At 39.0% G+C, this 24,850-nt stretch overlaps 1 protein-coding gene and 1 long non-coding RNA gene across 3 annotated transcripts in view; one reads left to right on the top strand and one right to left on the bottom strand.

The window, feature by feature from the left end:
- Window positions 1-1,154: 1,154 nt before the first annotated feature.
- On the bottom strand, window positions 1,155-13,096 carry LOC138383947 (uncharacterized). The gene is made up of 3 exons (XR_011233668.1): window positions 13,021-13,096; window positions 3,615-3,685; window positions 1,155-1,690 (listed from the first exon to the last, which is right to left on the bottom strand). It is a non-coding gene; the product is annotated as an uncharacterized lncRNA (long non-coding RNA).
- Window positions 13,097-13,261: 165 nt separating this feature from the next.
- Window positions 13,262-24,850, top strand: part of HIKESHI (heat shock protein nuclear import factor hikeshi) — a 33,976-nt gene continuing 22,387 nt past the window's right edge. For both annotated transcript variants that reach the window (XM_069469101.1, XM_069469100.1), the window contains exons 1-2: window positions 13,262-13,500; window positions 17,112-17,349. In XM_069469101.1, the coding sequence (XP_069325202.1) occupies window positions 13,471-13,500; window positions 17,112-17,349 (268 nt within the window). In that variant the 5' untranslated portion in view covers window positions 13,262-13,470. The remainder of the gene's footprint in view (window positions 13,501-17,111; window positions 17,350-24,850) is intronic.

The following is a 24,850-nucleotide window of genomic DNA, read 5'->3' as shown; positions in this document are numbered from 1 at the left end:
TATTTTGTATGCACAATTTTAAAGAATTGTGATTGTGCTGAGTATACTGTTAATATACTGCATTTTCAGATTGCTAATCATCAAACATTAGATTATGTTGCTTGCATATCTTTCCATAAATTTCCATGAATATACCATTACCTAATGCCTTACTGTTGGACATGTTCATTGCTTCCAGTTTTTGCTATTAAAAATAATATTTTGATTAACAGCCTGGTACACCAGTCTTTACCTCTCTGGTTATTTTCTCAGGCTCATTTGTCAGAATTAGTTACTGACTGAAAGGTATTTCTCTCTATTAAAGTTGCACCAAATTATACTTGCCTCACCAGCATATGATAGCACCCATTTGAATTTCATTATTAGTTCCTATGTATATCTGTAGGTTGGCACCAAAAAACTTTTTCTGTAAAGAGCTAGATAGTAAATATTTCAGGCTTTGTGTGCCATCCAGTCTCTGTCATAACTATTCAGCTCTGCTGCTGCATCAGGAAAGCAGAAATAGACAACATGTAAATGACTGGGTATGGCTTTGTACCAATAAAACTTTATAAAAAAAGGAAGTAGGCTAGATTCAGCCTACAATCCATAGTTTGATAACCCCTTCAGTGGATACTACTTATTAAAACAAAACTCTTAGGTCTCTAAAATTGCTGAAGATTTAGGTCAACCAAATAGTTTATGATCAAAGATCACGAGATAGACAATGAAACAAACTATTCATATGACTGAGAGTTGAAACAATAAACAATATGCTTAAACCACCAATTCAGATATTGGAATTATCAGCTAGAGAATATAAAACAGCCACCTTAAAATTGCAGCTCTCCCTCCTCCCTGTACTCTCCCTTCTCTTGCTTTTTATTTTTCATTTCAATTATCATGTACTTTACAGCATAACTGTGATGTAGGCTTTATGAGAATGGGTTCTGTTACATTTCACTGGTATAACCCCAGGACCTAGAACAGTGCTTTGCGCATCATAGGGGCTCAATAACTATTGGCTGAATGAATGAAACCCTTAAAGAAACAAAAGATACAATCCCCAAAATGAGCAAACAGAGAGTATGTAGACTGACCAGGTAGATTTGGGAAAGAAACAAATAGAATTTTTAGAAATGAAAAATGTATTTGTTGAAGTAAAAAACTCGATGGGTTAGAATAGACACAGCTGAATAGTATTAGTGAATTGGATGAGATCTTAAGAAATTACCCAGAATGTGGCACAAAGAATCAAGAAAACGGAGAATATGACAGCTTAGAAATACAGAGACTAAAGTGAAAAGGTCTAACATATTTAGTTGGAGATCGAGGGGGAAAAAAGAATGAATGAAGCACAGGCAATATTTGAAGAAATAATAATTAGCTGACTTGCTGCTGCGATACTCGAGTGCTTTGTGGGCATGTGTGATAGAGCGAGGAGAGTGGGTGGTTCTGGCTTCTTCCTTGCCATCATGTCTCCTCCCACTTTCATTGCAATCATGGCCACTGACGTGCCAGTCTGCTTCAGTCTCCACCAAGCCCAGAACTTCACCTGATCTGTATTATGTCCTGAGGAAAAGCAGCCTCCATGGTTTATTTCAAGCTGGTTGAGGATCCAGTTGATGTCATATCCCTGTTGTGGCCTTTTGTGGTGAGGCAAGGTGATCACCAGGACAGTAGTTTCTTCCAAAGCCTTCTACACCACAATCTGAAAGACAATAAATAAGATGTAGAAGTTCCTGGGTTTTGTTTTGGGACAATGAGAACCAAGAATGGCATCCCTACATTGTGGGTCTACCGAGGGCCTGACACTTGATCTAAACTCCCTCTTCTAGTCACTCTCATCAAGAGTATTCCGTTATAGGCCGGGCGCGGTGGCTCACGCCTGTAATCCTAGCACTCTGGGAGGCCGAGGCGGGTGGATCGCTGGAGGTCAGGAGTTCGAGACCAGCCTGAGCAAGAGCGAGACCCCGTCTCTACTAAAAATAGAAAGAAATTATATGGACAACTAAAATATATATATACAAAAAAAAAAATTAGCCGGGCATGGTGGCGCATGCCTGTAGTCCCAGCTACTCGGGAGGCTGAGGCAGTAGGATCACTTAAGCCCAGGAGTTTGAGGTTGCTGTGAGCTAGACTGATGCCACGGCACTCACTCTAGCCCGGGCAACAGAGTGAGACTCTGTCTCAAAAAAAAAAAAAAAAAAAAAAAAAAAAAAAGAGTATTCCGTTATAAAACAGCAACTCAAAGGACTGTTAAAAAAAAAAAAAAGTATTCCTTTAGCTTTATTTGGGCCTTTGTTAAAGAAAAAAAAAAGTATTCCAGTGCTGTGACAACCCACCAAGTTTTCCATGTAGTTGCACACCATGGAGCTCATTTCCTTCCTGGATTATGACCATACATTGGATTGTGAGGGCACTTTTGAAAGTGCACACCTAGCTTACCTGACCTCAAACCTAAAAGTAGATGAGACCCTGTTCATCAGGGTAGTTAAGAAGCCCCATGCTGTCAATGTCCATTCTGGCCAACAGCATGCTCTTTTCCCCCCAGGGAGCCAAAGTCATAATGACACATGCCAGAGCTTGGGTAACAGACACTGGATTCCTGGATTTCAGAACGAAGTCTTCCTGGAGCCCCCTGTACTTCATGGACCCCAAGCTTGTTGTCAAAGAAATGTGGAATGATTCAAGAGGAACAGAGGATCCTATTGGTTCTGTTTCTAGTCCTGAAGACAAAGTCACCTATATAATTTGCAAGGCTCAGTGGGAAATGAAAATGCAAGTCCCTTGTTTAAATAGCAGGAAAAAGATGAAGTTAAAGGTATTAACTATAAAGCTTTTTCCTTTATTCCACAATTTCCTTCTCAACTTGTCCTGATATTTCTAAATTTGTAATTTAATGCCATTCTACATAAAGTTAAAAATTTAAGTCTGGGCAACAGTGAGACTCCATCTCTACAAAAAATGAGAAAAATTAGCTGGGAATGGTGGCACATGTCTGTAGTCCTAGTTACTTGGGAGGCTGAGGCAGAAGGATCACTTGAGCCCAGGAGTTTGAGGTTGAGGTGAGCTATGATGACACTACTGCACTTCAGCCCGGGCAACAGAGTGAGACCTTGCCTTCAAAAAACAAATAAATAAATAAATAATTAGCATGAATTTTACCATTCATTTTCATATTGTGTAGTGACAGTTTTAAATGCAAACGTAAGAACCTTTAACTCTTATGTGAAATCATAGAACTTACACAACTGCTATTTTGTGGCTCACATGCGTGTGTTTTGTTCTTATCAGGGAAATGGAAATGCTGCACAAAAGTAATATTACTGTTTTATTTTATTTTATACCACACATACCAGCACTGTATGTTTGACTTACATTTAAGGATGAACTAAAAGGAAAAGGAACTACCAGTTGCCCCATCTTTCCCTTTTTTCTATGTCATTGTGTTCAGTGTAAATAGTGGCTAATACAAGAAAGCAACGTAATAAGAAAAGTTTCTTTGGTTTGTGTTTCTTAAAATACCATGTCTTCTTTCTTTGTTCAAACCAAGTTCTGGTTCAAACTGAAAGCATGGCCTCTTGAGACTGTCAGCACCCCTGACTACCCAGTAGTAGACGTAACATGTTTACCTTGCACTTGTTTTGAGCTTCATTGAATGCCACATTCTGTGCGTCCACTGGAATTCTTTGCTCAAGGGGAACTGTGAATGCTATATATTAATGGAGTGGCAGGGAACACGTCTTATACTCACATACATGCTGCCTGTCCCATTGGACTTCACTTACAAAACACAAGTTTAAAGATAAAATTACTAAGAATTTCAAGATGGGGACAGCAGAATATTAAACCAAGTGTGAGGCCGGACACGGTGGCTCATGCCTATAATCCCAGCACTTTGGGAGGCTGAAGCAGGAGGATTGCTTGAGGCCAGGAGTTTGAGATCAGCCTGGGCAACATGGTGAGACCCTGTCTCTACAAAAGTATTAATGATTAGCTGGGTGTGGTGGTATGTGCCTATAATCCCAGCTACTTGGGAGGCTGAGGCTGGAGGATTGCTTTAGCCCAGGAGTTGGAGGCTGCAGTGAGCTATGATTGTGCCACTGTACTCCAGCCTGGGTGACAGAGAAAGACCCTGTCTCTAAAAAAATAAATAATAAATAAAAAAATAAACAAACCAAGCACGGGGCCTTTCTGAGCTCAGTGCCCTGTACTACTACCCAGGTCATACACCCCTGAAGCTGAGAAAAACGGAGAAAAGACTAAGATATAACCTTGGGGATATCATCTCCCACAGAATATTGGAGAAGGGCTTGGTAGACATTCAATGATATTAAAGTTGTTTGGTTTGGTTTTTTTTTTTTTTTTTTTTTGAGACAGCGTCTCACTCTGTTGCCCGGGCTAGAGTGCCATGGCATCAGCCTTGCTCACAGCAACCTCAAACTCCTGGGCTCAAGCGATCCTCCTGCCTCAGCCTCCTGAGTAGCTGGGACTACAGGCAAGTGCCACCATGCCCGGCTAATTTTTTCTGTATATATTTTTAGTTGTCCATATAATTTCTTTCTAATTTTAGTAGAGACGGGGTCTCGCTCTTGCTCAGGCTGGTCTTGAACTCCTGATCTCGAGTGATCCACCCGCCTCGGCCTCCCAGAGTGCTAGGATTACAGGCGTGAGCCACCGCGCCCGGCCTACAGTTGTTTTTAAGAAATGCCTGAGAAAGGCAAAGGTCTAAAGAACTGATGGTCACCTTGTCCAGAAGTGCTTTAAAGAATTAAAATGCTCACTTCAGGCAAAGGAAATGGTCATTCTGCTTAATTGCATCTTCAGGCTTGGATGAGGTATCATTTAGGACAGTAAATTTTTTTTTTTTTTTTTTGAGACAGAGTCTCACTCTGTTGCCCGGGCTAGAGTGCCATGGCATCAGCCTGGCTCACAGCAACCTCAAACTTCTGGGCTCAAGCAATCCTTCTACCTCAGCCTCCTGAGTAGCTGGGACTACAGGCATGTGCCACCATGCCCAGCTAATTTTTTCTATATATTTTTAGTTGCCCAGCTAATTTCTTTATATTTTTAGTAGAGACGGGGTCTCGCTCTTGCTCAGGCTGGTCTTGAACTCCTGACCCCGAGCGATCTGCCTGCCTCGGCCTCCCAGAGTGCTAGGATTACAGGTGTGAGCCACCATGCCCGGCCTAGGACAGTAATTTTTGAACCTTTTTTTAATGCAACCCACAGTAAGAAACAGAGCATATGTAATATCCCAATCATACATACACATACATACCTGAAAACAAAAAGTTCCATGAAATGATATACTTATGATGCATTCTGAAATTTTCTATTTCATTTTTTTTGTAATGCTGGTTGTGACTCCCTAAATTAATTTCACAACCCACTAATGGATCTCAACCTGCAGCTTGAAACACAGTGATTTAGGTGAAATAAGTCTAAATGGCTTTTTACCAAGGGCACTGGGAGTGGGATCCACATTGTCAGAAATACAGACCCAAGTAAAAACTGCTACATGGGCCGGGCGCGGTGGCTCACGCCTGTAATCCTAGCACTCTGGGAGGCCGAGGTGGGCGGATCGTTTGAGCTCAGGAGTTCGAGACCAGCCTGAGCAAGAGCGAGACCCCATCTCTACTAAAAATAGAAAGAAATTATATGGACAGCTAAAAATATATATATAGAAAAAATTAGCCGGGCATGGTGGTGCATGCCTGTAGTCCCAGCTACTCGGGAGGCTGAGACAGGAGGATCGCTTGAGCTCAGGAGTTTGAGGTTGCTGTGAGTTAGGCTAACGCCACGGCACTCACTCTAGCCTGGGCAAGAGTGAGACTCTGTCTCAAAAAAAAAAAAAAAAAACAAAAAAAAACAAACTGCTACATGGTCTTTCTCTAACCAGAGACCATAGCTCCAACTCTGTAAAGTTTGTAATTTCCCCTGCTTTCAGTTATCACCTCTGGATTTCCCCTGCTGTGATTTGTAGAAAATGATGATCATTTTGGAATTGAGCTGGTATATTTCTACAAAGATTCTTGGTATTTTATGGTTATTTTCTGATTCAGAGCAAGACTTCAGGTGTATGAAAGCAGACTCATTTCACCTTTCTTGCTTTAGTTACCCCAGACTGATGTGGAATAAAAAATGTTGGGTGATTTCTGTTACATTTCTGTATAATGAATGAAGGAATGTGTGTGTTTAATTCTGAAACCATTAAATTTTGGGTTCTTAGAAAATCATTGCAAGAGGTGTATAGTACTGAATTGAGACCCTGTATTATATTGGCCATTATTTAATTTTTTATCATTTTTAATCATTATTTAAACTGTTAAAAGATTTGGTTTATCTTTCTAAGTCTGGTTGCAAGTTAAGGCTTAATAATCCTAGTTCAAAATAGCAACTATGTAAGAGTTCTGCATTGAGCATTCCCCTTAATCCCTGAATAAATCTGGCTGTAATACAGAGTTCATGACTCTTGAAGGTCAAAACTCTCAGTGAAGAGTCCTCCAAAATAGTATTTTCTTAACTTTGCCCTAAAATTTGTCTCCTAGTAGACAGGAGAGGATCATGTGTTCTTACATTTAATTGGTCAGGTGTGCAAAGTGTTGCATTACTTAGGCTCCTGTATAAATTCACATCATGCAGTGGTTCCCAAATGTGGAAAGAGTGAATGTACCAGAATCATTTACGGAGCATACAACAGATCCAAGCCCCAACTTGAGAGACCAGAATTAAGTATTTTAAAAAATCTCCTCCAGATTATTTTGATACACTGATTTTGAAATCATTGCTCCATTTTGAAACTACTATACTACTTCATTACAAATAAATTATCCTAATTAGAAAATCTTTTTTTTTTTGGTGTATTTCAATAATACACTCTCAAGTTTTTTGCTAAACTGCAATTTCATATGGCTGGGTACAACATAAAACAATCCAAAGTAGATCTAATTATATAAAGTTTATCTCAGCTCAACCCAGCACAACTTTCCACAGCCAACTTCAAACTCTCACTATTGCTGATTAGTGTCTCCCAAACTCACGTCCACATCTACTGGTGGGAGTGGTGGAGAATTTGTTAATAGCTCTGCTGCCTGTTGGGTTGCTGTTTAGCAGTTTCCATCCAGATTGGGTCCTGACTCAGCTTTCTGCCAGGACTCCTCTCTTTCTTTCTATGGCTGTGCCTTCTAGTCTTCTGGGCCATAACCAAGAGCAGGACATCCAGGAAGCCAACTGTGAACAGACTGGGACTTGGTAGGGCCCCTCACTGGCTGATGCCTCTGTCTCTTTCCTGCTGGTGGCCTTGCCAGCCTTAGATTAGAACTAGCTCCTGCCAAGCTGCCTCCCTAGTAGTAGAGACTTTCCAGGTGTTCATGCTGCTTCCTGCATGCACATTGTTGGGGCTCAGTTAATATTTGTTAAACAAATAAATGGGCTTAAAAGGGCTCTTGCCTTTTTGAGTTACTGCCTGTCTTCTACTTCCCTTAATAATATCCTGGTTGAACCTAGTCATTTTAGCATCGCACTGAAGTGCATGCACTTTTGTGGTTTTCTATGTTCTAAAATCAGTGCCAGACTAAGAGCTCTTGAAACAGGAGACTTTCCTTATTTTTTGAATTCCTAATGCTTAACATACTGTTTGGCTCGTAGTATGTATTCAAGGAAATGTTGAATGAATGAAAAATGAGCTAAGAAATCTTTGCTTAAGTGGATTCCTGATGAGTTTCAGGCATACAGAGGAGAATATAGAGAGGTGACGGCATGCTTGAACAGCACCCGGCCTATACCCTTATGTAAAGCTCTCCTGGGAAAAGAAAGGTAAGATTTGTGTCTTACTGGCCGCCCCAATATTCTCAGCCCTTAAGCACATATAGAGCCTCTTTTATACCTTCTTTAGCAGTGTTTTTCAAATTTTAGCATGCATTGGAATCACCTGGAGGCCTTGTTAAATCAGTTTGCTGTGTACCATCCCAGGGTGTCTGATTCACTAGGTTTGGCATGGGGTCAGAGAATTGGTCTGTTGAGGGTGCTGGCCCAGTGACCGCATTTTGAGAACTGCTGTAGTTTCAGTAGTGGTGGTAGCTATTAGTTGAGTACTGACCAGTTTACTCCTTACCACAAACTGTGGTAAGTTCCTTATATATGTTATTTCCATTACCATTCCACCAACCCTATGACATAGAAATTGCTATCCTTATTTTACAGATGAAATCTGAGGAATAGAGTTATTAAATAACTTGTCCAGTGTCTTAAGTGCAGGGCTGAGATTTGAACTAATTCCTAACACATAGTTTTAGGTGTTTTAAGTAAATACCTGACAATGTGCAGCCAGTAACTCCTTAGATAAATATGTAATTATATCTTCCTACAAACAACAACTAAATGTCAGCTCTATGAGAGCAAGGGTCTGGTCTCCCTTATTCTTTGCTTTATTTCTAGAGCCTAGAAAAAAGTTTACATAAAGTGCAGAACAAATAAATAATTGTTGAAAATTAATACCTAAAATAAGCAAAGAACCTTTCTGTGACTGAAGTAGGTACACGTTCACATATATAGACTGAGTGTGTGGAATTCTTGAGTTGGACTGATGGGTATTTATTTACTCCAGCTCAAGATCTCTGAATTGGCAGGACCTCTTTAAATATAAGATTATATTGGCCAGTGTCTCTCAAATCGTGGTTTCTGAACCAGCAGCATCTGCCTCACCTGAGAACTTTGCAAATAAAATACAGGCACAGCAGATTAAATTTGAATTTCAGATAAATAATGAATAATGAGATATTGGGGATATACATATACTAATCACACCATCGGTGTGATTCTGATGCACCTTAAAGTTTGAAAACCACTGCCCTAGGCAATGCCTTGTTTACCTACAGCATGGGTTAGCCAATCTGGCCAGCTGTCTGTTTTTGTTAATCAAATTTTTTGGAACCTAGTCACATCCACACCCATTCTTTTACTTTTTCTTTATTTACTTATTAAATTCTCTGCCCTTTTGGAGATTACATTGTAGTGATGGGGGGTTGCGTTATATTTTCAGGTATAATAAAGCCAACTAAAATTGACTTAATTAATAAGGAACACATTATCTTGCATAGCCAGAAGTACAGAGGTAGGGTAGGCTCCAGGGCTGGTTGGTTCAGCAGTTCTTTGTGTTACAAGGGCATGACAGGACAGAAACTTTATGGCACTGAAAGCCTAAAATGTTTATTATCTGGTCGTTTACAGATAACGTTTGCTTAACGCTCACCCAAGAGAACTTCCTTTGATAACAGAAGCATATTCTCAGCTATCTCTAACAGATGCTGAAAGCTGGGACAGGACAGACACTGAGGTTCAGAAAATGGAAAAGTTCCTTCTGAGCTCTCCTTGTATTGCTGCGGTTCTTGACTTCAAATGGGGAAGACAGAGAGGAAGGCAGCAAAGGAGAGGCTGAAGAGCAGAAAAAGAATTAATTCCCAGAACCCAGAACACCAGTTATGGGCACCCTCTGCTGGAGAGTTGGGAAAATTCTGTGACACAGAACATTTAGTTAACAAGTGTAGAGAAGGTCTATTGTATGCTGGGTTCTCTTCTTGAAAGGCTCACAATCAAGAGTAATTAGGCTCCCTAATTAGATCTTTATACTGTCTAATCAAGTGTTAACTGCAGAGGTATTTAATAAATGATTATTGACATAATATATTCACTCAGTAAGTAACTATTAAATGCTTACTAGGGGGCAGATGCTGGACTATGCACTGGAGATATAATGATAAACAAAATAGACACATTCCCTGCCTTCTTGGAGCTTATATTCTAGCAGAGATTATGCTAATTATAACATAACCTGTAAGTAACAACAAAGCCAACTAAAACTGAACAATAAAGAAATATATTATCTCACTTAACCATAAGTACAGAGGTAGGATAAGCTCTGGGGCTAGTTGGTTCAACAGCACAAGACATTAATAAAGATCTAACTTATTTTCATCTCATTGCTCTGCCTTCCTGCTTGTGCTGTTTTTTTTCTCAAGTTGTTCCCTTTGAGGTTTCAAGATGGTTGGCTGGTACAGTTCCAGGTGTCACCTTCAGATATGTCAAGGTACAGAGTAAAAAAGTGATTATCTCTTTGTGTGCCTTTCTTTTTTTGAGACAGAGACTCACTTTCTTGCCCGGGCTAGAGTGCTGTGGCGTCAGCCTAGCGCACAGCAACCTCAGCTCAAGCGATCCTCCTGCCTCAGCCTCCCAGGTAGCTAGTACTACAGGCATGTGCCACCATGCCTGGCTAATTTTTTCTGTTTTTAGTTGTTTGGCTAATTTCTTTTTATTTTTAGTAGAGATGGGGGGGGGTGTCTCACTCTTGCTCAGGCTGGTCTTGAACTCCTGAGCTCAAGCAATCCTCCCGCCTTGGCCTCCCAGAGTGCTAGGATTATAGGCACGAGCCACCATGCCCAGGCTCGTGTGTGCCTTTCTTAAGACCAAGAAACTTTTTCCAGAAGTTCCCAGCAAACTTCCTCTCAGGTTATGGCACTAATCCTAAACCAATCACTGCAAAGGGAATTGACACCAGAACAAAACTGGGGTTCTGTTAATAAGGAAGAAGGCAGGAAATGGATGTTAAATAGATAACTACAAGTATTTGCTATAGGGAAGGGACATTAATAAATAAAAAGTAATTTCATACTGTGAAGGAACTACAGAGAAATTAGCTTTTGCTGCTTAACAAAACACCCCAAAACTTAATAGCCTAACACAACAACATAACTCGTTATTCTATAACATTTGGCCTGAGCTCAGTTGGGCAGTTATTCTGGTTTTGACTGGGCTCGCTCATGTGTTTGTGGTCAGGTGCAAGTCAGCTAGGTAGCTTTGCTCATGGGGTTTCACTGGCTGTTGGCTGAGGAAATAGGGGCAGGTGTCTTTCATTACCTAGCAGGCTCTATTTGGCTTATTCTTCTAATAAATTGGTAAAGTTCCAAGAACTAGAGCAGATGCTTGCAAGTATTTTTGAGGCCTAAGCTTGGAACTGGCATGTCATTACTTCTGCTGAATTCTTTTGGTCAAATCAGGTAAGAAGGTCAGGAGGATGAAGAAATAGACTCCATCTCTTGATGGGAGAAGCCATAAAGTATAAAGTCTTATTGCAAGGACACGCACACAGGGGGAAGAAGAATTTGTGACATTTTTGCAATTTACCACAGGTGATAAGAGTAACAGGGAAAGCCACGTGGATCTGCCTTCAAGAGAGACTATCATTTGCAAAGTTTTAAATCAGCAATATGTCTCCTCTGAGCTGAAATTCTTAGGATGGTTGTTATTAATAATTTCATGACAGTGTTTTTTCCAGGCAGCAAAAGTTCAGAGTCTGTGATGCTGTGATTTAAAACAATAATATTAAAGAGACATATAATCATGGAGTATTTACTGCAGAGAATTTCAGAAATTATGTAATCCAGTTCCTCCATTTTAAAACATTTATAAAATTAAATTTTATTAATATGGACACATACTTTAAAAAGTCAAACAGAACAAAGATCTTTTAAACAAGAAACAGTTTTCTGCTCATGTTCCATTCCTCAGAAGCAACTTTTAATATTTTTAGCTGTCCCTTTTTGTATTTACCTCATAATTCTAATATGCATTTTGATTCATTGGTTTTGACATATACTGACTATAATAGAAGAGGATTTTTAGCTATTTACACCTCCTCTTCCTCTGCTCCCATTTTCTTCATGTAGTTAAATAACAATGTTTACTTAACCCACATTTGGAGTTTTTATTAAGATTATTGTGGTAGGCTGAATAATGGCCCCCCCTAATAGTTATGTCCTAATCCCTAATATTACCTTACATGGCAAAAGAGACTTTGCAGATATGGTTAAGGATTTTGAGACAGGGAGATTATTCTGGATTATGCCGGTGGGCCCTAAATACAATCACAAATATCTTTATAAGAGGGAAGCAGAGGGATGTTTGACATAGAGAAGAAGTGTCTGACATAAGATAGGTCTCAGAGTTTATGGAGCTGCAGTGGAGGCTAGAGGACTGTTCCAAACTCTGATCCTCCAGATATAACCTGAGGTTGGGAAGACAGACCTGCTTACGGCTGGTGGCCTAAGCTCAAATATTTCAAATTAGGCAGACTCTTTACCATCCTTCCAAGAGGAAGAAGAATTGAAGCTGTGAAAGGGAGAATGAGTGTTGGAGGCAATCAGTACCTGATGCCAGTTTTTTTGACTATTGTTTTGTATTTCCTATGAACATTTCTGCAAATGCATCTAGAAAAGAAGTAGACATTTTACAATAAAACTCCCACTAACTAAACACAGCTAGGCACTATTCTAAGTGCTTTATATATATATTAACTCATTTAATATTCATAGCAACTAGGAGATAGGCACAATTATTCTTATTTTGCAAATGGGGACACTGAAGCACAAAGGTATTATATAACTCTCCCACAGTTGCACCCCAAATTAGCGGGAGAATTCAGTGAAGCTGGAAAGAACTATAATAAAATTGTAAACAAGTACAAAACAATTGGTTAGAAATTACTACTTCTGAGATACTGCGTACCAGAAAGAACAGACTTAGATCAGGACTTGAATTCGGGCTCCAACATTCACGTCTGTGTAAGGATTGGCAGCTGGTCACTCTGAGCCTCAATTTCCTCGCCTATAAAATTGAGATTATCGGGCCAGGCGTGGTGGCTCACGCCTGTAATCCTAGCACTCTGGGAGGCCGAGGTGGGTGGATCGCTGGAGGTCAGGAGTTTGAGACCAGCCTGAGCAAGAGCGAGACCCCGTCTCTACTAAAAAAATAGAAAGAAATTATCTGGCCAACTAAAATATAGAGAGGAAAAAATTAGCCGGGGATGGTGGCGCATGCCTGTAGTCCCAGCTACTCGGGGGGCTGAGGCAGTAGGCTTGCTTAAGCCCAGGAGTTTGAGGTTGCTGTGAGCTAGGCTGATGCCACGGCACTCACGCTAGCCAGGGCAACAAAGCGACACTCTGTCTCAAAAAAAAAAAAAAAAATTGAGATTATAATACTTACCTTGTGGGTTTTTATATGGATCTGGCGAAGTGATGATTGTAAAAGCACACTGTTACTCTCTAAAGCGTAACACAAACGTTAGAGGCGTCACCCAGTGGTGTTCTTGGCAACTTGGGATCCTGACTATCAATCCTTTTCCCGGAAACCGGCGCAGAGCCCTCTGGGACTTGTAGTCTTGTACTGGAGCAGGCCCGGCTTTCTCCCTTAGTTGGGGAACCGGGTGTAAGCCCCGGAAGTACTCGTCGCCCGGGAGCGCGCTGGTTAGGAAGGGAGGGTCAGAGGCCGTAGGGGCAGAAGGCGTTCCAGCTGCTGGCCCAGTCGCTATGTAGTGAAGGGGCAGACGTTCTCCCGCAAGTTCTGGAAGATTCTTAGGCTCAACTAGGGTAGTAGCTCCAGGACTCCTAGTTGCAGGCTTCAGATTCCTGCCGGCTGAACGGAGCCGCCGCCGTCATGTTTGGCTGCCTGGTGGCGGGGAGGCTGGTGAGGATGGGGCCGGGTTACTGAGGGCGAAACCCTGGAGAGGGGAGGGCGTGCCGGTGCTAGGGATGCGGGGAAACCCACTCACTGTCTATATTTTGGTTGAATGTGTGAGGATTGAGTGTGGGACGCTGAGTTGCTTTTACTTGCCCAACTCTGTTCAGATTCATTTGAATAGTAGTCAGGAGATTAGCTGCTATTTGAGTGTGCATTTTGTGCTTGATACTGGGCTAGGTGCTATGCATGCCTTTTGTCAATTACTCGTCATTTTAGCCCGTGTAATGCTTATTTGGCACCTCGAACAATCCTCATAACTCGTGAAATGGTTATTTTAATTTCCATTTCGCAGTTGAGGAATTTAAGCTCAATCGGCAATGTAGATACTCGCCTAACCTCATAACGTGAGTTAGATAGAGATAAACCTGGGATGTAAATCTAGTCTGTAGCAAACTATTTGTCAAAGATTAAGGTGCTCAGGCAGTGCATATCTACTGGGTCTCTCTATAAAGACCCATAAAAATATGCGTATCGTAACTGGAAGTGGGCTGAAAGAAACTCCTGAAACTTATTTGTGAGCCATATCTTAGATGACCAGAGAAAGATGCTAGCAATGTATTTCCTTATTGGTCGGAAGAGATACATCTACTTTGTCAGATTATCAGCGCCTGGAATTATTTAGGAATAATTTGCAGGGCGAATCTTGTTTGCTTCCTTAGAAACCACCCACACATCCATTTTCAGACCTGACATCTTTCACCTGGAGTTCTTTTTCTTCTGTATTAAATGATGCAGCCCCTTTGTTGAATTTATTTTTTGTCCGTCAACTTTTTTGAGACCGAGTCTCGCTCTCGCCCTGGGTAGGGTGCAGTGCCGTCAGCCTAGCTCACAGCAACTTCAAACTCCTGGGCTCAAGTGATCCTCTTGCCTCAGCCTCCTGAGTAGCTGGGACTACAAGCACACGCCACTACCACCGCCTGGTTCCCATTTTTGTTAGAGACGGGGTCTTCCTCTTGCTCAGGTTGATCCCAAACTCCTGAGCTCAAGCAGTCCTCCCGCCTCAGCCTCCACAGTGCTAGGATTATAAGTATGAGCCACTACGTGCCTGGCCAGTCCATCAACTTTTGATAATGTGTTGTATTCTGTACACAGTTCTAAGAAACCACAAGGATAAATTGCAGACGGCTAACCTCAGAGTTTATTGGCTGTCTCTTTAATGACTGGGAGGTTCCTGTAGTGATGGTGGCAATGGGTAGTCCTGGTGAGATAATTTTGGATTGCCCCTGATCTTGATAAAGAAAATGAAAGGACCAACCTGGGATAAGTGTGAGTGTGGGACTCAGATGAATGCATGTTATTAATGAGTGACGTTAAAAGAGTATGTGTTTTGTAAAGTATAAAAAGAATCCATGTATCTCTCATGTTGTCTACTAATTTGGAAGGAAATTTAGTTGTAGCAGTACCTGTGTCTATTTACCCAACACTCCTAACCTCTGTAATAGATGTCCAATAGAGGTTCCTTACAGACGAGATTTATTGGGGGGTGTTTGGCTGTTTAATTCTGGGGTGTTAGAACACATTAATCAAAATGAAGGGCAAATAGACCTAGTGACATCTCAAAATTTAACTATATTACTCTGTTACCAGAAAAATCCACTTATCTAAAGTTAAGAAACCAGTTTTCATTTCTTGAATTTTTTTCTTAAAGAGGTATGTTTTTCCTTAAAGTCAAGGATTAGAGTGTCATAATACTGATTTACAGAATGGTGCTTGTGCAGAGTTAACACTTAAGAAATATTTATTTTGCCTACTAGTTATTTAAAGACTCATAAGTACCATAGTTTTCCATGCTTTTAAAGGTTACATACATGCTAGAGGCTGGTGGAATTGAATATAATACTAATAAAGGCCATTTGGTTTATGTTTATGTTCTTCCTTTGTTTCATTCTTTATACTTAAACTGGAGAGTTTTTAATTGGGTCATAAGACTTCTGAAGAAAGAAATCAGGACTTGACTTTAAAAACTCAGTTTTTGTATTTTGGGGTTTAATTTAGGGTAGTTGATACTACTTTATCACTAATACATAGATGAAATTATATAGCAGTATATTTTTCTTAAGCTTGTATTAATAGATGCGATATTATAGAGGGAAAAGGTTAGCATTTTAGTAACAACCAGGAAATATTAGGAACAAAATAATTTGCATTCTAGGCAATAAAAATGGTTTAATCTTCAAAAATAATAATAGTAACTCGGATTTGGTGTTTTGGTGAAGAGAGTGGCAATAGCAATTAAAAAACAAAACCAAAAACCCTTATATAAGATAAATTCTTGACAGCCTATCTACCTGAGTGCTCTCAGAATTAATATTTCTTTTTGCTAATGGATTTGAAATAGTGATTTTCAATTTTCTAACTGTAAAAGAATTTTTTCCATGAAAACAGATTTCTCAAACTTCAAAATAAGATCTCATGTTATAAATTGATGTTTAATTTTAGAACAGAAAATTATATTATGAAATGAATCAAGAAGAAACTTTTACAAGTTCTCACGTACAAAACTTAAGGTAGAATTTTTACATTTTTATGTGCAATTGATCTTCATTCTTCCCGGTAGCTGTGTTCCATAAAATCTCTGAACACCAAAGTAGTGGATATGGAATAATTTCCCCTAGCAAAACTGCACGTTAGGTTTCTGTGAGCCTCCTCTAGTAATAGCATTTTTGATCAGCTTACCAGCTTGTTTTTTGTGGTTCTGTTTAAAGGTAATTCAATATGTGTTGTTGATTCATTAACATTCAAATCATGGCCAACAACACTAGAAGTCATGCCTGAAGAAAAACTTACCAAACACACGTATTTTTCTCTGTAAGGCGTGTCATGGCCTTCTTGCACTTAGGAACACTAGTCAGCACTTGAGCTTGGTGATTTTAAACAGCAAATTTGCCAACAAAAAGCACAAAAATGCAAATAAACGTGGCATTAAATAGACTGAAAAGGATATTTGTTCATGGTATGAGGGCTGAAACAGGAAGGCGCAGCATAGCCTTGTCCCACCGCTGCTGGCAGTGTGAGTCAACTTGGGTTTTTTGCTGTTCTGCCCATGAGCATGTTTATGAATGACTGCAGAAGTGCAGCAAGCATTGATTTGGGGTTACAAATAAGTTAGTGAGGTTAATTCACAAATATGGCATGTGCAAATAAGGAGGATTGACTGTAATTACTCCTGGATTGCTTACCCATTTTAATTACCTGGGGTTCTTTACCTTTAAACTGGAAGATGAGAGCTTTGTGGTGGTGTGTTGAACAACCTTTCATTTTTACAACATTCTGAAGCTGTCCTTATGTCAGTAAAATCATTTCAGGGTTTCTATGAAATAATTAAGTTATATTTTTAAAAATTGCATTCATTAAATTATCATTGCAGTTTTCTCTATTAGAATTAACATTTTCTGGTATATGTGATAATTTTATAATTAGAGTATCAAGTTAACCCGTCATTATACTTGGTATAACACCTGTAATGGACTATGCTGGTAAGATAGCTTATAGCAATACTGTAATAGTTATAGAAACTCATCAAACTATTGAACTAAGACGAGTTTCTTATTTTCTAGGTGCAAACAGCTGCACAGCAAGTGGCAGAGGATAAATTTGTTTTTGACTTGCCTGATTATGAAAATATCAACCATGTTGTGGTTTTTATGCTGGGAACAATCCCATTTCCTGAGGGAATGGGAGGATCTGTCTACTTTTCCTATCCTGATTCAAATGGAATGCCAGTATGGCAACTCCTAGGATTTGTCACCAATGGGAAACCAAGTGCCATCTTCAAAATTTCAGGTCTTAAGTCTGGTAAGAATAATATATTAAAATAGTTTCATAATTAGACTTTTTTCTTTAATAGCATACATGGAATATGGCTTTTATTTACTTCCTATTTTTCTAGTTGCTCAAGTAATACATAACATTATTTTTTAAAAAGGAGACAATGTAGAAACATTTGAAAAATAGGAAGTGAAAGACTTCCCTGGCTCCTCCCTATCACCCTCTGGCCCTGGAGAGAACCACTCACCGTTGTTCTCCTTGTATGGTTTATACCTTTGTAGAGGGATTTTTCTGAATTAGTAGGTGTTTTAGTAAACAATGAGAGGACTCTTCCCAGTAATTTATAATGTGCACATCTATGTTTTAAATGAGAAGATAACTCAGGTGGACTTGTATTGGAAATAAAATGAGAGTGCTTCTTTTCTTTCGTTAAGATTTTTAAACTCAGTTGGGCGGGGTGGCTCATGCTTGTAATCTCAACTGTTAATACTTGGGAGGAGGATTGCTTCAGCCAGGAGTTCAAGGCTGCAGTGAGCTGTGATTGTGCCACTGTACTCTAGCCTGGGTGACAGAGCTAGATCCCATCTCTTAAGATTCAACTCTTAGATTTGATTGCCCTTCTTCCAGTGTTCTTCTTTTGGTTCTGTTGACATTGTGGGGACATAATCCTTGCTTTGATACTTTGAAGTGTTTTGTGAAGAAATGTGAGAGTGAAACTGGATTAAGTGCCTTTACCTCCATTGAATCTCTGGTTCCCTTGAAAATCTATATGAAGACAGACTTGAAAATTCTTAAAATACACATTCTCCTAGAAACTGTCTATGGAGTCCAAGGAAAAATTATATTTAGGCAACATGTAGATAACATTTATATATTTAACAAACGTTTGGGTATCTACTATGGGATTTAAAGAATGATTTAAGTTCTTCCCTGAGATAACTCATATTCTTATAAAACCAGTTCCGTAGACCAGTAGTTAGAAGGGTGAAAAGTAACAACAGATGTCTATACAAAGTTCTGAGGGGGAATAGAAAAGGTAGCAATTAACTCTTAAGTTGGTTGGATCAGTTTTCCTGCAGGAGGTGATTTTGGAGCCCTGGAGAAGACAAGTAGAAGTTTGTCAGGCCTATGAGAGACCTACTGGGCATTCTTTTCTAGGTGAAGGTAACATGGGTATAAGGTGAAACTTTGAAAGTATGGCATGCTCAGAATGGCACAAGGCAGGGTGTGTATGGGAAAGATAGCCATAGATCATGAAAAGTTTTATATATCATACTGACTCATTTGGAATTTAATAGGTCGGCAGTTTTTTTTTGTTTGTTTTTGAGACAGAGTCTCACTCTCTTGCCCGGGCTAGAGTGCCGAGGCGTCAGCCTAGCTCACAGCAACCTCAAACTCCTGGGCTCAAGCGATCCTCCTGCCTCAGCCTCCCGAGTAGCTGGGACTACAGGCATATGCCACCATGCCTGGCTAATTTTTTCTCTCTCTATATTTTAGTTGGCCAGATAATTTCTTTCTATTTTTTTAGTAGAGATGGGGTCTCACTCTTGCTCAGGCTGGTCTTCAACTCCTGACCTCGAGCGATCCACCGGCCTCGGCCTCCCAGAGTGCTAGGATTACAGGTGTGAGCCACTACGCCTGGCCTGTCAGCAATTTTTAATGTGCTGAAGTTGCAGACTCGTTTGATAGTCTTACAAGAAATATGTGTACCATAATGTAAATACTCAAATATTTGCATCCACTCTGAGGCTCATTTATGTACTCCTTCCCAAAAAGAACTGCTCCCGAAGGTGTAGAGAAGCCAGTAAACAATTTTGGGTAAAGGAATGATATTTTTATTGAAGTATCATTTCAGAATGAAATTTTTATTAAAAAAAATTTTTTTTTTGGCCTGAGGACTGTGTGAAGAAGGACCTAGAGCAGGCTAGTTGGTGAACTATTAACTGCTCTTACTTTATATAGTTGGAATTCTACAGGAAGAAAAGGGAGAGAGCAATATTTAAAGCTAAAAATTGTTGAGAATTGATGGTCAATACCAGTCTCCAGATTTAAGAAGCAGAATATGTCCCTGTAGTCCTTCTCTGTGGTGGGTTTCATGAGATAATTATCCCTACTCTCTAAGGCAACTCTTAAACTATGGTCTCTGGATCTGCAGCTTATTAGAAATGCACATTCCTGGCAGGACCCCAGACCTGATGAATTAGAAACTGGGTGTGGAGTCTAGCAGTCTGTATTTTGATATGTTTCTTAGGTGTTGCATGCTAAAATTTGAGAACCTCTGCCCTAGGACATCCACAGTACATAATGAATCAATGCTGCTTATACATGGTATAACATGGGTAATTGTGAACAATCTTTGGGAAAACAATAGTCGCTCTCAAGTCATTTTTTTCTTCTTTGTGGCTGAGCCAAAAAATAGACGATCTATAACTAGAAAAATATAAGTAGATAATTCAGTATATTTTAGTGAAATTACTGAACATTAAATATAAAGAGAAAGTAATAAAGCAACCAGAGAGAGAAAAGTCATTTATAGTTAAGCAGCAGTACTTGCTTTAACAAACTTATCAAGAGCATTAACGGAGGCCAAAAACCAATAGAATAATATTTTTAAAGTACCAAGGAAAAATAACTTTCAAAACTGTCATACTAAAGTGAAGAAGAAATGAATATATTTTCAGATGGAGATGTAGAATTTACTACTTACAGATTATTACTTACTGACAGAACTACTGGAGGTGCGGATCCCAGCGGTTTGGGAGGCTGAAGCAGGAGGGTCACTTGAGGCCAGGAGTTTGAGACCAGGCTGGTCAATGTAACGAAGCCCTATCTCTACAAAAAAATAAGAAATGTTAGCTGGGCGGGTGGTGTGCACTTGTAGTCTCAGCTACTTGGGAGGCTGAGGCAGGAGGATCACTTGAGCCCAAGAGTTGGAGGCTACAGAGCAAGCTACGATCATGCCATTGCACTCCAGCCTGGATGACAGCAAGACCCTGTCTCCAAAAAGCAAAACAGAACTGCTGGAGGTAGTTGTACTTGATAAGAGGAAATTGAAGCTAGAATGAAGAAAAGGATGCAAGACACAAAGTTAGCAAAGAAATTGGTAAAGATAGGCCGGGCGCGGTGGCTCACGCCTGTAATCCTAGCACTCTGGGAGGCCGAGGCGGGTGGATCGCTCAAGGTCAGGAGTTCGAGACCAGCCTGAGCAAGAGCGAGACCCCGTCTCTACTAAAAATAGAAAGAAATTATATGGACAACTAAATTATATATAGAAAAAATTAGCCGGGCATGGTGGCGCATGCCTGTAGTCCCAGCTACTCGGGAGGCTGAGGCAGTAGGATCGCTTAAGCCCAGGAGTTTGAGGTTGCTGTGAGCTAGGCTGACGCCACGGCACTCACTCTAGCCAGGGCAACAAAGCAAGACTCTGTCTCAAAAAAAAAAAAAAAAAAGAAATTGGTAAAGATATCTGGACAGCTTGATTGTATAAAATAGCACAATAAATAAACCCAAGAATTACGTACTGTTGGAGAAAACAATGTATAAGACAGGAGGGGTAGTGATCTAAGTTAAAGTTTCTGATGTCCCATTCTTTAGAAGGAGATTGGTAATATCGATTCCACCCTCAAGTAATCTTGTTAAAAATTTAAGAAAATTAAAAAAACAAGTACATCCTCCAAACCATTGGAATAGGTGGAGTAAGGTAGTAGAGAAAACAGTGAGTCCATTAGAATGCAAGAAAAGAGGAAAAAGGGAAAAAAAAAGGGAAAAGCAAAGAAAAGATGTAGTATATTAAAAACAAAATAAGATGGTAGATATAATTTTGACTTTATCAGTTATCAAAATAAATGTAAACAGACTATAACCTTACCAGAGAAAACATGGGGATTCCAGGGTGAGACTTTTTTTTTTTAGGCAGCAAACAAAATAATTATATTGCTGTTTTTGAATAATAAGTCTGAAACATTCTGACACAAGGAACCAAAAGAAAGCTGGCACAAGTATGTTAATTTTAAGAAAAATTGGACTGAGGCAAAAGCATTACCAAGGGTAAAGAGATTAATTCAACAGGAATGAAATAATTCGGTAGGCAGACTTAAGTATTTCTAGGAAAAGGTAAGTGTCATGAATTTGTGTGTATTTATAACATACTTTCAAAATATATAAAGTAAAAGTATTGATGTTTATAGATAAATGGGCAGCCTTACAATTAATATTTTAACACACTTCTTAATACATCAGACAGATACTAGTGAAGATATGGGAGACTTGAGTGAAAGAGTTAACAAATTTGGGCTCATGGACATTTATAGAACCCTGCAACTAATAATTAGATCACACACAGGAAATTTATGAAATTTGACCACATGCCAGGTCACAAAACAAGTTGCAGCAAATGGTAGATAATTGATATGTAGTCCACAATGTAGTGTTATTACAAATCAAAGGATAAATCATTGTCATGTTTGGAAATTAAAAAATATTTTACAGTAATTCATGGGTCATAGAAGAAATTATTATGGAAATTAAACTTCTGCAGACACCAAAAAACATTACATATCAAGCCTTTTTTTTGGCAAAATCATTATATAGCTAATTGATTTTTTTTCTTTTATTAATACATAATACTTTACATATTTATGGGGTATATGTTGAGTGTTTTATATGTATCAGTTGTGTACTGATCATTTCAGGGTATCACCTTCAGTGTTTATCATTTCTATTTCTTGGTAACATCTCAAGGCCTCTCTTCTAGCTATTTTGAAATATATAATATAGTCTTGCTGACTGTACTCACCCTAGTCTGCTATTGAACATTAGAACTTATTTCTTCTAACTGTAAGTTCGTATTTATTCACCAACTTCATTTTCTCCTTGCACCCTTCCTAGTTTCTGATATTTATTATTCTATTCTTTATCTCCACGTGATCAAGTTTTTAAACTCTTACATATGAATGAGAACATGCAGAATTTGTCTTTCTCTGCCTTGATTATTTCTCTTAACGTAATGTTGCTGCAAATGACATGACTGCATTTTTTTTATGGCCAAATAGTATTTCATTGTGTATATTATTTATATCACAATTTCTTTATCCATTCATCCATTGATGGGTGAATTAAATTGATGGATTGATTCCATATCTTTACTATCAAACCTTATTAATTGCAGGTAAGATAGTACTCAGGAGAGTAATTCATAGGCTTAAATGCACATATATGGAAAGGTTGAAATGATCTAAGTATTTAACATAAGCATATCAAAGGAAGTAGAAGAAAGAAAATGATAATGCTAAAAATAGAAATTAGAGACAGAAAACAAAGAAACAGAGAGAGGCTCAGTGAAACCAAAATCAGGCTCTTTGAAAAGACTAATGAAAAGATGAACCACTCAAAAAATGTATCATGGAAAAAGAAGGCACAAATAGTGTTATTAAAAATGTGAAAATGGAGCAGTAACTACGAATAGTTTTATGCCAGTAGATTTGAAATGACGAAGGAGCAGATGAAATTGGCTGTTTTATAGAACATACTAAACAAAACTAACTTAAGAATAAATTGAAATCTTGAATAGATTTATCAATAAAGAAATTAATATTAGTAATTAAAATATACCTCTCCCACATACAGCTCTCAGGTCCACATGGTTTTACAAAGTTCTATACTTTTAAGAAACAAATTGTTCATATTTTATATAAACTTTCAGAGTGTAAGAAGCAAAGTTACCCAGCTTATATTTTGAAGCCAAAATAACCTTCATACCAAAAAAGGCGAAGGACAATATGAGAGAGGAAATTTAGCTTATGCCAATTTTATTTATTTAGAATTTTAATATTGGCCAGATGCAGTAGCTTACTCCTGTAATTCTAGCACTCTGGAAGGCTGAGGCCAGAGGATTGCCTGAACTCAGGAGTTTGAGACCAGCCTGAGCAAAAGCAAGACCCTGTCTCTACTAAAAATAGAAAAATTAGCTGCTGTTGTGGTACGCACCCATAATCCCAGCTACTTGGGAGGCTGAGGTAAGAGGATCACTTGAACCAAGGAATTTGAGGTTGCTGTGAACTACGATGACACCGCTGCATCCTACCCAGCACGACAGAGTGAGGCTCTCTCTTAAAAAAAATAATTTTTGAAGCTCTGGCTTGGAGGGGTCGGCGGGGGGCGGGCGGGGGGGGAAGGGCAATATATGTAACCTAAACTTTTGTACCCCCACAATATGCTGAAATAATAATAAAAAAAAAGATAGCTAAATAATAATAATAATTTTAATATCCAAATAAAATAGAGTAAATTGAACAGATATCTTATTTTTAAATATTTTTCATTATAGAAAATTTAGGCATATATAGAAGCAGACCAAATGGAATATTGACTTCCTTTCTGCTCATCACCCAGCTTCAAAAATGACCAACTCATGGATAAATGTTAGTTTCATTCCCACTGAATTCTTCCTTTTCATGTTATTTGGAAGCAAATTCCAGAATCACAACATGTAATCTATAAATATATTAATATGTGTCCCTTAAAAGACAAAGAGTCCTGCTGGGTGTGGTAGCATGTGCCTATAGTCTGAGGCAGGAGAATGGCTTGAGGCCAGGAGTTCAAGGTTGTAGTGTGCTATGATTGCACTTGTGAATAGCTACTGCACTCCAGCCTGGGCAACATAGTGAGACCTTGTCTCTTAAAAAAATTAAAAAAAAACCAAAACCCCCAAAACACACAAAAAGACAGTCTTTTGTGTTTTTAAATGTAACTGTAATACTGTTTTCACACCTAAAAACAAAGAATAAGTCTTTAATATCTAACAGAATATCTGTGATCAGTGTTCAGATTTCTACTGGTCTCAAAAGGTTTGTTTATATAAAGTTTTTATTTATTTATTTATTTTTTTTTGAGGTGGACTCTTGCTCTGTCACCTGGCATCAGCCTGGCTCACAGCAATCTCAAACTCCTGGGCTCAAGCAATTCTCCTGCCTCAGCCTCCCAAGTAGCTGGGATTTACAGGCACATGCCACCATGCCCAGCTAATTTTTCTATTTTTAGTAGAGATGGTGGTCTCGCTTAGGCTGGTCTTGAACTTGTGACCTCAAGCAATCTTCCTGCCTCAGCCTCCCAGAGTGCTAGGATTACAGGCGTGAGCCTCTGTGCCCAGCCTATATAAAGTTTTTAAATAACTTTCAATCAACATCCACATCAGGTCCTTTGATGGCAGTTGGTTGATAGATCTCTCAGTTTATCTTTTATAAAATTGAAAGATTGAATATTTCCTCTCTATTTCTAAGAAATTAATTGGGTTTAGAGGTTTAATCGGATTTTGTTTGAGTTTATTTTTAGATTTTTTTTTTTAGCAAGATTATTATAGGTAGGGGTGTGTTCTTCCATCAGGAAGCATATATATGATTCTCTCTTTTGTGAAATTAGCAATTCATTAATTAAATAGGGGTTCAAAATGATGGTATTTGTCATTTCCTTTATTATCTGTAAAGAGAAACTTCCATATTTACTATTTGGTTATCCAGGGGTGGAGTCATCA

The sequence above is a fragment of the Eulemur rufifrons genome, chromosome 6 (genome assembly GCF_041146395.1).
Source record: "Eulemur rufifrons isolate Redbay chromosome 6, OSU_ERuf_1, whole genome shotgun sequence".
NCBI lineage: Eukaryota > Metazoa > Chordata > Mammalia > Primates > Lemuridae > Eulemur > Eulemur rufifrons.
This window is presented reverse-complemented; position numbering and strand designations above follow the sequence as displayed.